This window comes from Lolium rigidum, chromosome 3, assembly GCF_022539505.1.
Source record: "Lolium rigidum isolate FL_2022 chromosome 3, APGP_CSIRO_Lrig_0.1, whole genome shotgun sequence".
Taxonomy (NCBI): Eukaryota; Viridiplantae; Streptophyta; class Magnoliopsida; order Poales; family Poaceae; genus Lolium; species Lolium rigidum.
In genome coordinates this window covers 305215931-305228561 of record NC_061510.1, presented here as the reverse complement: position 1 = coordinate 305228561, position 12631 = coordinate 305215931, and the positions used below count along the sequence as shown (strand labels likewise).

Here is a 12631-nt window from a genome sequence, read left to right as displayed (position 1 = left end):
CCCTTTAAAAAAATAAAGTCAACAAAATTGCTACTCAAAAAATTATACTCACCCCTTCGTCCATTAATAGATGTCCGATGGTTCGTCTAAATTCGAATTCCAATGTATCTATGAATTAAAGTATGTCTAGATATATTTGAATTTAGATAAATTTTTAACATCAAAAGATGAGGTAGTATGGAGTAGTATAATGCCAAACAGGGCTCGGCAACGATGAGCCTGTCAATGGGCGCGTGCCCCCACGCGTGGCGGCACCATCTGCACCACCGCGGCCGCATGTGGGCCATTTCGCCGGTCTTCCGAAGGCAGCTGTTCCTGCTCCGCTCCCTTGCGCCCACCTGCGCACACGGCGGCCGCGCCTCCTCGAGCTCTCTCCAGGTCCACGCCATGTCCGCGGCGGCCGGGCCGGTGTACGAGGCGGACGCGGAGGCGGTGGTCCGGCGAATCACGCCGCCGCTCGACCGCGCCCGGCATAAGGGTCAGGCAGGTCAGTAAGCCCCCGCCCATCTTAGGTTCCTGCCCAGCGCTACGTGCGTGCTTGTTCGGCTGGTGATGGATTGGGCGGGCCGTGCTCACACTTGCGCAATCGGTGTTCGTTAGAATGCTCCAGAGCGGACTGCTATTGGATTGTAGGTTCAGTAAGACAGTAACTGTGATGTTCTCGGGATCGTAGTCGATTGTTTCCTCAGTCTGTGAGTGTGAGCGAAGTTGCAGTCGGGTGGGTTTCCTTATGGTCGACCTTTACCAAACCCATGCCCAAACACACGAATGTGCTCCAGGCTGTGTTACAGTAATGCAACCGTTCCGAACCGTAGTTCAGTACTAGTTTTGCCACCCCAATTTGCAACTCTGAAGGAAAGTGAACTAGGGAGCTGCTAGCCGGTTTCCACGCTTGGACAGGTTCAGTTCTGGCAAGACTCCTAAATGTGCTTGCTGCCGGCCGACAACAATACCTGTGGTTGCTGCCTTGCTGGGATGGATGATGCGGACCTTGTGGTGGTTGCTGAGGTGGAGATACCGTGGTCGCAGGGTTGCCAGCATTTGCCAGCCTCGGTAAGGACATGCATTGCCTGGAAACATTGTTGGGGAAAGTAGTGGTTTATCAAGGGCGATAGAGATGACCTTGTTTGCTGGAGTGTTCGGAACTAGAATAGTTACAAATGCGAGCATGGACGAATATGTGGCGTTTCAGTTGAAAAACCACACCACATAAGCAATGATGCCGCTTTGAGTCAGGCAAGGCTGTAGTTTTGTCTGGCTTAGGAAGTTAGGGACCAAATGCACACTTTGCGACATGTTGAGGGTCCAAAAACGTAACTATCAATTAGGATTTACGTAGGGCTTATTAACTCTTTGTGTGTTTCTCCAATGAAGACTTATTGGTACTTGTGTTATGGAAGAAAATTTAAATATTTTGTATTATCACTCATAGGTGAGACAAAGATACACATGCCTCTACCAGTCGGGTTGGGTACCCATGGTTCAAATGGCTGTCTTTGGCATGGATGTTAAATATCGTGAAATATTAATTCAAATTGGAGCATGAGCTTTTGGCTTGTATGAATTGGGAAGCATGATGCATCATGAGAGAGAATTTTGATGTTTGTGTGTGTGTGTGTGTGTGGGGGGGGGGGGGGGGTATGATGAGTTGGTGCAGGCCTCAGGTTTTTTCATTAGGAACCTCGCCTCAAGTTTGGAAACACATTTTGGGAGGTGTGCTTTGCATTGTTATTCTGAGTGGTAGAGCTTGGAGAACTAAGAACCTAAGCAGAGGCGAACCTGGCACCCTGGGATTGACGGTGGCACAACAACATAACTTAATGGGTTCTTACACGGCTTAGAAAAAGTGTATCATTGTAAGAACTTTCAATTATATAGTTTTCCCAGGCTTCAGTAAGTTTCTGGGTCTGCGGTTGAGCCTAAGTAAGGTGCAAGCCTAACTATAGGCATGGCTGACAAACACCATCATATTAGGGCCTGTTTGGTACTCCCTCCTTTCCAAATTAATTGACTCAATTTGTATCTAGACGCGTTTTAGTTTGTAGATAGATGCATAATCTAGACAAAACTGAGTCAATTAATTTGCAACGGAGGTAGTAGGAAATATTTTGGTATCAATGCATTTGCAAAGCAATGGATTTGAAACCATGAAAGAATACACATTCGTCATTTTAAAACATAGCTTTCGAGAGGGAAAAAAACAGGAATCCAACTAATTGCATATTGAGCTAATAAAATGGACAATGATAAATACATGGGTCTCACCTACATGTAGTTTACCTTTTTTATCCCACATGCAGGAATACCAATTTTTTGTGGATTTTGAATTTATTTTAGTTTTCTTTGAATGACATGCAATTGTTGTAAGCATTTCATCAAGTTACACATTATGCAACGTTCCGAGATCTGTGCAGAAAAGTTATCGCATCTTCTTATTTTCCAGTGTTTCAGCTCTAAAAAAAGTGGAACATTCCTAATTCTTGGAATCTTTCTAATGGGTGTTACACCTTATTTAAACTTGTGGCTTGTGCATTCCTGTTTGTTCAATGGTGTTCCAAAATTACAGCAAAAATGGCTTGTGCATTCCTGTTTGTTCACTGGTGTTCCAAAATTACAGCAAAAATATTCTTACAAGTTGAATTGGTAATTTGTCATTATATTTGCAGGGAAGATAGCAGTGATCGGTGGATGCCGTGAGTATACTGGCGCTCCTTATTTTGCTGCCATCTCTGCCTTGAAAGTTGTCAGTATCTTTAATTTTTTTAATCTCATTAACTGTGCGTCAATGCGGATTTTTGACATGTTATTGCTCAGGGTGCAGATCTCTCACATGTTTTCTGCACAAAAGATGCTGCAACAGTAATCAAAAGCTATAGCCCTGAGCTGATTGTGCATCCAATCTTAGAGGAGTCCTATAGTGTGAGGTAATTTCAAATTGATTTTTTGCAACACTTTGCTGTAATATCAATATGATGTTTTTGTTGTGCATGAAGCTTGACATGGTACCAGAGCCCAGAGCCCAAGTGTCTCGAGTTCGAGTCCTAGCTTTCTCATTATTTTTCCACCCCTATGTCCGCCGCATATATGATCATTCATACGTGTGCTATTCTTCTTTCCATGTGATGACCTTCCCTTATCTTCCTCCGGTCACAAGTGAGGAGGGGTGTTGATATATAAGTGGACTGCATAGCCCTTTCCATCAGTTCGGACTTTTGGTTGCGTTGGCTAGTGCATGAAGCTTGACAGTTTTCAATAACCTCAAATCTGTTTTTGTAGGGAGGATGAAAGAGAATCTGTTTCTTCTAGCATTCTCACTGAAGTTACAAAGTGGATGGAGCGCTTTGATTGCATTGTTGTTGGTCCCGGCCTCGGAAGGGACACCTTTCTTATGGTTTGCTTACATACCTGGCATCTTCAGTAACTAATACACTTGTCCTAATTTTTTTCTTTTGATTGGTTGCTAGTTATATGACTGTTGCTGCATTGCACTTATTATTGACTCTCAAAAAAATCTTTTAATTCAGATTTTTCTTTCTCTCTTTTGCATTTATTGTTTTGTGGTCAGCTTGAACCTTGAATGAGGCGGCAATTATATTCATATTTTTGCTAGTTTAAGTCAAAACCTATTATCGAGTCTAATTTGTTAATCTTTGCAGCATTTGCAATGATGTTTGCAATCATAAAGTTGATAGATGGTAAAGGGGTATGTTTTTTTTGTTACGTGTAGGAATATGCACATTACAAGGTAAACTTAGTCCTGAATCGTTAGGCATGGAAGTTTCACTGTTGAAAGTCTTGAGAGTTCAGACTAAAAGATATATAAAAATGCAATAATTCTTTCAATATAATTGAAAAGTCCCTTTTGTATTAGTGTCTCATATCAATGATTTGTCCTTTGGATTCTGTTATCTAGGTCGAAGTACAAATATTTAGTCAAATTATCTTATGCCTTAACTATACTTCACCTTACCTATTTGTAGGATTGTGTCAGTAATATCATGAGGCATGCACGTCAGGCTAATATTCCAACTGTTGTCGATGGGGTATGACTTTAACTTAAGGTACTTTATGTTCTTCATCTAAGGGGTTGATCTTGAATTTGTTTTGTATGGTCTGCAGGATGGCCTTTTCCTTATAACCAATAACATTGGTCTTGTTGAAGACAACCCTCTTGCCATCTTAACACCAAATGTATACGAGTACAAGCGTCTTGTCCAGAAGGTTCTCAACTGTGAAGTAAATGAGGAAAATGCTTCAGAGCAACTGACTGCACTCTGCCAAAAGTAAGAACACAATATTTACTGCATTTTTTTTCTGTAATGTTCGTTTGTAATATTCTTTTCTTTCAGAATTGGTGGTGTAACCATCATGAAGAAAGGAAAAGCAGATCTGATTAGTGATGGTAAAAAAGGTGTGCTAGAAAGCAGCTTGCTTACTTTTTGTGTTCAGTGCTGAATTCTCTTTGGGATCATTGCTAACTATGTTTTCTTTGAACTACTGGATATTTGTTTTCTGAAGTTACACAAGTGAGTACCTTTGGTTCCCCAAGGAGATGTGGTGGTCAAGGCGACATTCTCTCTGGAAGGTACGTTGCCTTATATTTGCTGGGTATTCCTCACACCCTGCTAACTGTCTTATCTCTCATTGTGATTTGTACAGCTTTACATTAGCGCTCACCATTAATATACTTGATCTTAATGTCTCTGTTCTTTTTCACCAATATCAATATTTTATGTAACGGTTTGAAAAAAACATAGTTATGTCTATTCTAAGTTTCTAACCTGCCTTTTTTCTCTCCAAAATCTCTCTAAAATCTTTATAATTTTTTATCTTAGTCGTTGTCAAATCCCAAACAAGTGACACAATATGTATACCTATGCTACATTTTTCACGACCCATCCACACAAGCATACTTCTACTGAGCTCATGTAGATGATATGCGTTAAAGTTTTCTCCGCATGTATGTATATATTGCCTTGAAAATGTGACTTGGACCCATAATTGCTCAGGAATACTAGTAGTTAATTACCAGAGGTCCACCTTGGTGTGTTGCTTATACTTCAATTTTTTTTAACAGTTCCACTTTGCCCATAGTTATTTATAAATTTACTTATGACAAGTCCCTACATCAGTTGCAATGTGCACAGTCAGTGTTATTTAAGCAAACTAATAACAATTCAACATTAGTTCACAAGTTACTGAAGTACTAGTGTTTTTTTCTCAAAACGCAAAAGCTTTGCATTTCGATTCATTGATAGAAAAAAGAAGTTTACATTACAAGCCTATGAGAAGGCCGAACACCCACACACACACCAAACACTCAAAACGAGACAGAGTGAGCTCCTCCGCTAAACAGAACCATTGCCGATGAAAGTCACAGTGCTTGTACATCGCCCAAATTACCAAGAACCTGCCGGGCTCAGGCAAGACGGGTATCACCCGAATCCCGCAAGCCCACCAAGGCTCAGCTGGGGGCATTGCTGCTCCGGCCTCAGCCCAAATCCGGGGTACGCTGTTGGCACATCGGCTACTTCCCAGCAACCTCAACAGACGTGCAGTCTTCAGCAGCCCGCCATCAAGCACAGAGGCCAGCCCACCACCACTCATCCAGAGGTTTTGGCTCGCGAAGATCCTCGTTGCGCAAGCCACCGCGATACCACTCGAGAGGCCGTCATGCCACCTGCATCGCAAGACACCTCCTATGTGGCCAACACAGAGATCCGCGAGGAGGAACTACAGCCCGCACTCAAGTTCCCAGGATGACGCCTCCATGGAGGGTGCGATGTCAAAGATGCCGTCGTCGCCCGATTTGTCAAGCCAAATCTGAGGTTTTCAACCGGAACATAAGACCCTCGGCAAGGGAGGCGCCGGAACTCCTCGATGATGCCACAGAGGAAACGACATACTCAGGCGTTGCCATCACCGGCACCGAAAGGCAGGGCTTTCGCCCGGAACGTTGGTACCTCACCACCGCAAGCGCATTCCGTTCTTCGCCTAGAGCTCACCCGCTGACCCTTCCCCTCAAAGCACTAGCCTTGCCAGGGCATCCCGCCGGCAGCACGTCCAGCGTGCCAGATCGGTGCAGCCATGCCCACAAAGGGACAAGCCACCTGAGAGGGGCACCACCAAGCTGCAAGCAGTCAGGTGCCGCCATAGGAGGACTTGCCGGCAGGTCTGCACGCATCTACCTCAGAGAAGCATCGCTGGCCACCCAGCACCACCCACCTTGCTGCCAGCACCGCACGGCCGCCCCAAGCCGCCACGCCAAGATGGCGTTGGGATCAGCTCAACCCGACCAGAGCAGCAGACCTCTGCGCTCAGAGCTGAGGAGGACGGACGAGGAGGAGGTGGGTGACCACACCCATGCGCAGGGGGCTAGAACGGCTGGGCCCCGCCCGCCCCAGAGCGGGCCCGAAAGGGCCCAGATCTGAACCAGCAGGCCCGCACTGCCATGGCGCCATCTCTGGTCGCCCAGCACCCCAGTGCTTCGCCCTCGCCGGACACCCAAGAAGCGTCCCAATGAACGGGCGGGTGGTGGTGGAGACGCCTGCCGCCGGCGGCACCGCTTGGGCTTTTCCCGGCAGCTCCTGCCAGCGGGGCCGGAGGAGGGGGAAGAGGGAGGTGGGGCTGAGGGGGGATGCTAGGGTTTCGCCCGTGACTCGCCCACGGGGACGAGCCAAGAGCGGGGACGAGTCTGAAAGTCAGTACTAGTGTTTTTGACATGTTTTGTTTGGTTTTCTTTTCGGTGTTCAATATTGTATTCAGTTTGTAACCATGAATGTGGACTTTTGATGTTTCCTTTATCTCAAATACACTCCAAATTAATTTAAGGATAGTTAATTGTTTAACCTCGTTTACCGGTGATAGCGTGGCAGTATTTTCATCGTGGGCACGGCAATTTCTCTTGTCAAATGAGCAACCTACAGAGAAGAGGTAATACTTATTCTTGTCTCTAACTAATTCAACTCTCTCATCTAAACAAGGCGTGCTTTTGTTTGTCTGCAATGCAGTGTGAATCCTATGATCCTTGGGTGCATAGCTGGCTCTCTTTTGCTCAGGAAAGCTGCATTGCTTGCATTTGAGAAGAAGAAGAGATCAACCGTCACTACGGACATCATTGAGTTCTTGGGCCAAAGGTATGCTGTGACCTGCATGGCTGTATCTGAACTAGATTTCAGCTTCTATGAGTCTATGACGTCTTTATTTTGAAATTTTCCTACTCTTTCTTATTGCAGCTTGGAAGATATCTGTCCTGCTGGGCGGTAGATTTTTCGCGTGTTTGTACCATCACTCTGGAGTTGTGCATCTGATTACTACAATAATGTTGATCCTGGTATTTCGATAGTATTATCATACTGTCTATGTATATTATCTTGCCCAAGGAAAGGATGCTACAATGCTTGGATGCTCTGATCTCGGTTGATGTCACTGTTGACTTCAGAATATTATCCATGATTTCCCCTTGGAATTGAACTGTCTCGAAACGATACCTTAATTAACTGGAGGGTGGCGGTGGGACACTTTCTCCTCATGAAGGCGGTGTGGTGTGGTGGGGATGTGGCTGACTGGAGTGTGGAGCGTCGAGATTGGAGTTGGAGATCTTTGGTGGTGGGCACTCTAGCGGAGCACGCAGCAGCACGATGGAGCTCGGTGCCTGCGGTGAGGAGTTTGCGTAGTAGGCAGGCTGCTCGTGGGCCCTTGCGGCCTAGATGCGCCGATCGACATGCCTGTCGCGGTGGCTAGGGTGGTGGACAGAGGTGCTCCTTCCCATTGCTCTCTGCCCTATCCTTGGTCTGGTGGCTCTTCGGCGTGGTGCCGTAGTCTCTTCTCTATAGGTGCATGGGAATGGGCGGACGTGCCATATCTTGTTCGTTTTGGGTTGTGGGCACCCGTGAAGTGCATGGTGGCGGCCAGGTCGGTGGCGATCATGTGGCGGACATGCAGGGACTCGTGGTGTGGCTGTTGATTCCTTGTTGTTGGTGGTGCCGTAGTCTCTTCTCTATAGGTGCATGGGAATGGGCGGGCGTGCCATATCTTGTTGGTTTTGGGTTGTGGGCACCCGTGAAGTGCATGGTGGCGGCCAGATCGGTGGCGATCATGTGGCGGACATGCAGGGACTCGTGGTGTGGCTGTTGATTCCTTGTTGTTGGTGCGGCTGGATCTGGTCAGTGGTTGTCGTCTGTCCTCTTTCCTTGATGTTCGACTAGGTGGAGAGATACAACATTAGGTGAAAGCCTTGAGATGACATGGGTCGATACCGGAGATGACGATGCTTTTGTGCGTCTTTTTCCTCTGTGGAGGGTTGGTGGCATCGTCGAAGAGTGTGGTTTATCTCGTCCGCTAGTCTATGGTCTTCTGATGAGGAGTGATGCTACATTTGCTGGTGGGACCGGACCCCTTTCCTATAGCTTGGAAAGGTGAGTCCAATGCTCTAAGCAAAAGCTTGAGTCAATGGGGGTTGATGCCAGTGATAAGGGATTGGAAAGGTGAGTCTGATGCTCTAAGCAAAAGCTTGAGCCAATGTGGCCGATGCCGGTGATAATTGTGTCGTCGGGTGTTGTTTTCCTCCTTGGAGGCATTGCCGAAGAGCTAGTTTCATTCATACCCTTGCGATAATGGTTGTGCGTGGTGGTGTACTTTAGTTTCGTTGGTTTAGTTGTTGCTTCGGTGAAGGGAAAGTTCGAGATTCCCCATTGTCAGTTTTCTTCCATAATTGTGCATTACGCGATTTTTTAACAGGTTAAATCTCTCTTCTTAAATGAATTGCAGGTACCACCTGCTGCCCCCCTTTGAAGCCCTTAAATAAAAAATAATTAGTATCAACTAGTATCCTACACGTTCGTTGTTGCAGCATAGTAGGGGGTAGCATTTTTTGGTTGTTATATATTGAGAACAAACGTATCAAGCGTCATGATGTTGTTTCTTACTTTGATCAGTACACTACACAGACTTTCCCCTCTTCCTCTCCCCTACAGTAACCGCAAGCGTTTCTGAGAAGACCGGCCCGATCCCGAGCCCCTCCGGTGGTGATGCCGGCCGGAGGTGGCGGAGGTGAGGTGCCGGAGTAGTTAGCCTAGGTTAGGCGTAGTTCCCGGCGGTTTGCCGGTTAGGTTTTGGAGCTGAAGCCTGGTTTCTCGGCCAGATCCAGTGCAAGCCGTGGCTGGTGGTGCTCCTCGCTGCTCCGGCGGTCGGAGCTCAAGGCACCTCCACCTCGACGAGTCTCCGCAATAAGGCCTTCGTCGTCTCCATCAAGCTCCTCCTGCCGCCTCTTCTTCTGCTCCTGGCCGGCCTTGGTGGCGAGGGGCCGAGGGGGGTTGGTTGAAGATGCCGGCAACAGCTTGATCTGGAGGTGGCAGGGGCAGTTTGCCGGCCTGGTGTTGTGGCGCGACATCAGGCGGCTGGTCGCCGGCAGCCTCCCTCCAGATCCATGGAGGATCTTGGACTGGAGCTTGTTGGCGTCCTTTCCCTTCGATAAGGCGCCTAGGAGTCTTCAGCAGGGGAGAAGGTTGTCTCCTTGCTTCCTTGGCCGACCATGGTGGCGGGGGAGGCGTGAAAGGAGGTAAACTGTTTGGTTCTTTTCTGGCCTGGCCGGCCGTGGAGGTGAGGGGGCCGGAGATGCTTTGCAGTTGTTCTTCTCCCTTTTGCTGCTGACGCTGTTCTCCTCGCCGACGACTCTTGTTCTCGCTGTAACAAGCCCCGTGGTGGTGGATGAGTAGTGGGAGCTGTTTGTTGCCGGCGGCGGTTTCGTTCTGGAGCTCCTCTCTGACGTGTTCTTCGCGCGTTGGACCAAACGGCAGTAGGGCTGTCGCTCCGATGTTGCTTTGCTCCACCAAAGGTTCTTCCTGCGCTGCGTCGCCAAGTGGCTAGTTCCCCGGCGGCGAAGTTGCAGTCTGCTGGCCGGAGCTTGATCTGGAGCAGGATGCTGGAGGGCTGGATTGCGTTTCTTAGCTTCCTCTAGGGTTCTCTTTGTAATTTTCTTGGACTTATCTGTAATTTGTCTCCAGATTATTAATAGCAGCTTGTGTCGGGTGTTCTCACCCGACGATCCTTGTTAAAAAAAAAAAGATCAGTACACTTGCATAGAAAATGAAAATCACATATTTAGACAAAAAATAATTTTGTATTTTTACAGAAATGAACACTATGTTCTCTTAAATCTGAAAGTAATTCCCTTTTTCTCTTCGTGTAATAAGTAATTTATATCTAAAACGTACAAATATGACTTTTGCCAAGTTCAAAATGTGAGTTCATAACCACATGGGTTCTTGTAAATATACCCTCCAATGTCCAGCCACTCTCCACCACACATTTGAAATAGGCACGACAATTTTTCTTTCTATCCACTTCAGTTAGGAGATGCCTTATTTACACGACCATCCTCCACGTCACCACTTTGTGGCACTACGCATCTGAACGATCCTCTCCACCAAAATCATAGCTTTGTACAGTAAAATTTTCGACGGATCGGAGGAAGTACCTCTTCTCTTCAACATGCCTCTATAAATGTAAGCCCATCATTGCGATGGTCAACTATATGGTTAGCGCTTGACTTATGACTTCATGCCTTCTGCTCACCCATCAATCCCCGGAACCCATCCATTTGACACATGAACAACTTTTTTTTTTTATGTTGAGGGAAAGCCATGCAGCATGTTTATTGATTATATAACATAACTGCATCATTTGTCAGCTTGCTAAGAATAAACTTAGAGAACCCATCGAGCCAAATACAAGATATGTAAGCATCCCTAGTAAGCTTAATGCGCTACTGGATTGGCTCTCTATTAGAACTAGATAATTCCCCGCGCGGTGCTGCGGGCATGTATGTGTATTTTTTCTAATTACGTGTATACAGATAAAACTAAGAAAAAGTTAGTAATAGATGATCAGACCTAAAACAGTTAATTGGTGACTTAACCATTAATTAGGAAAGTAAAGAGCCTTGCTTATACTACTCCCATGTAATTAGGAGTATATAGACATAATGGACTTACAACTTTGGTTTGAGTGACAAAAATAGAAGGAAATATGTAGATGAACCAAAAAGGAATTCAACATTACATCATTCCACAGTCAAAACAGATGCCTGGTGGGAGGTAGATGTAGTTTCTTGAGGTCATCTGTGTTGCTGTTTGTCACTCTGCAGTGTTGCTCTTTTTATTTTTCATCAAAAACAATGTCTATATGCGGTTGTAGTTTCTGCCACCAGTGGGAGTACTTCACCCAAGATATGTTATAGCAAATCCATGAGATTAACACGATTTAGATAAAACTTGTATATTCCTTATATTCCAGTAGCCCAGACTGTGAAGCTAGATAAACTAATCTGCTCATTATCATTGTCTAGAATATAAGGGCCGCAACCTACTTTCAGTGATCATGTTGGAACATGACAAAAAAAACCTGCAGAAATATCATGAGAGGAAGAGGAGGTTTAAGGGCCGCAACCTACTTTCAGTGAACATGTTGGAACATGACAAAAAAACCTGCAGAAATATCATGAGAGGAAGAGGAGGTTTAACATTGTTGGCTTATACCATGGCAGACCATGGAAGTGGCATACGTATGCTGTGGTAGTTGCCTCACATGTCAAAACAAAGAAAAGGAGATTAAAGATAATAAGTGCATTGTCAAATCTTCTCCAAACAAACACTACAGGAATGGGAGGCTATGCCGAGGGCCAGGCTATACGCCGACGGCCAAAAGTCGGGGCCGTCGGCGTATGGCCCGGCCAGGCCAGCCTGCCCTTTCAACACTCGGCGAAACGTGGCCGTCGGCGTAGCGACCTCTACGCCGAGGGTAGCCCTCGGCATATCTTTGGCTCTAGGCGTAGACAGGGCTACGCCGACGGCCACCCTCGGCGTAGGCTATTTTTTAAATTTGTCTAATTTTGTAAAAATCATAACTAATTCATATGATGTCAGAAAAATGCGTATGAGGTATCAAAATGTTCAGAAAAACATCCTCTATCCGTTTATGTCAAAATCATGCATATTTGAATCATGTAAAATAACATGTTAATATAGAAACAATTCAATCACTTTCTTATATGTTCTCAGGTTCCCGTTTTAGCCAGATGGCAATTTAAACGAAGTCAGAAAATCTCACGGAGCCGCATGGCATCATTTTATGTGTCATAGTAACCACTCCAAAAGATGGAATTGGGATACGACAATTATTTTGGAAAACCCTTCACGAACAGGGCTATCAAGTCCGGATTTCTATGGCTTTTAGGGCAATGAGTAGGAAACGGCCCGTGACACCGCATAGTTTGTCGGAACGAGACCATATTTGGCACGTGCGTGGTCCCTGGGATGGGAAGCAATGCCCCGGGAGCGCATTTCCAATCCGACCCATGGGCGATGGTTTTTTCATTTTTGGGGTGCCAAAACAGGTTTTTTGTGAAGGAACTACATGGGGCGCATTTTAGTATTGCGCGAGACCTCTGCGTAGTGGTAGGACACCGCCTTCGCACCCCATATCACATGCCATATGTGCGCGCTAGCTATCACGGGAATCCATGCGGCTTCCTGCGGTGTCCCGTCGAATCCGCTGGAAAGTGACCGGATTTGAACTAGGGCTACACTTTCCGTCGCTCAATAAATTCCGCAAAAATTGTTTTTAGGTCTAT

General features: G+C 46.1%; 1 protein-coding gene across 1 annotated transcript; it reads left to right on the top strand.

The window, feature by feature from the left end:
* Positions 1-209: 209 nt before the first annotated feature.
* Positions 210-7378, top strand: LOC124703668 (ATP-dependent (S)-NAD(P)H-hydrate dehydratase-like). The gene is made up of 11 exons (XM_047235889.1): positions 210-487; positions 2667-2743; positions 2815-2924; positions 3277-3391; positions 3981-4043; positions 4120-4283; positions 4350-4411; positions 4519-4585; positions 6868-6933; positions 7011-7136; positions 7236-7378. Exons 1-11 carry the CDS (start codon positions 214-216, stop codon positions 7264-7266), a joined length of 1155 nt encoding a protein of 384 aa, XP_047091845.1. The 5' UTR covers positions 210-213; the 3' UTR covers positions 7267-7378.
* Positions 7379-12631: the final 5253 nt, after the last annotated feature.

Coding starts and splice junctions, on each gene's coding strand:
- LOC124703668 (XM_047235889.1), top strand. CDS start 214: ATGAGCCTGTCAATGGGCGCGTGCCCCCACGCGTGGCGGCACCATCTG. Junction 488..2,666: donor CCGGCATAAGGGTCAGGCAG/GTCAGTAAGCCC, acceptor TTATATTTGCAG/GGAAGATAGCAGTGATCGGT. Junction 3,392..3,980: donor GAAGGGACACCTTTCTTATG/GTTTGCTTACAT, acceptor ACCTATTTGTAG/GATTGTGTCAGTAATATCAT.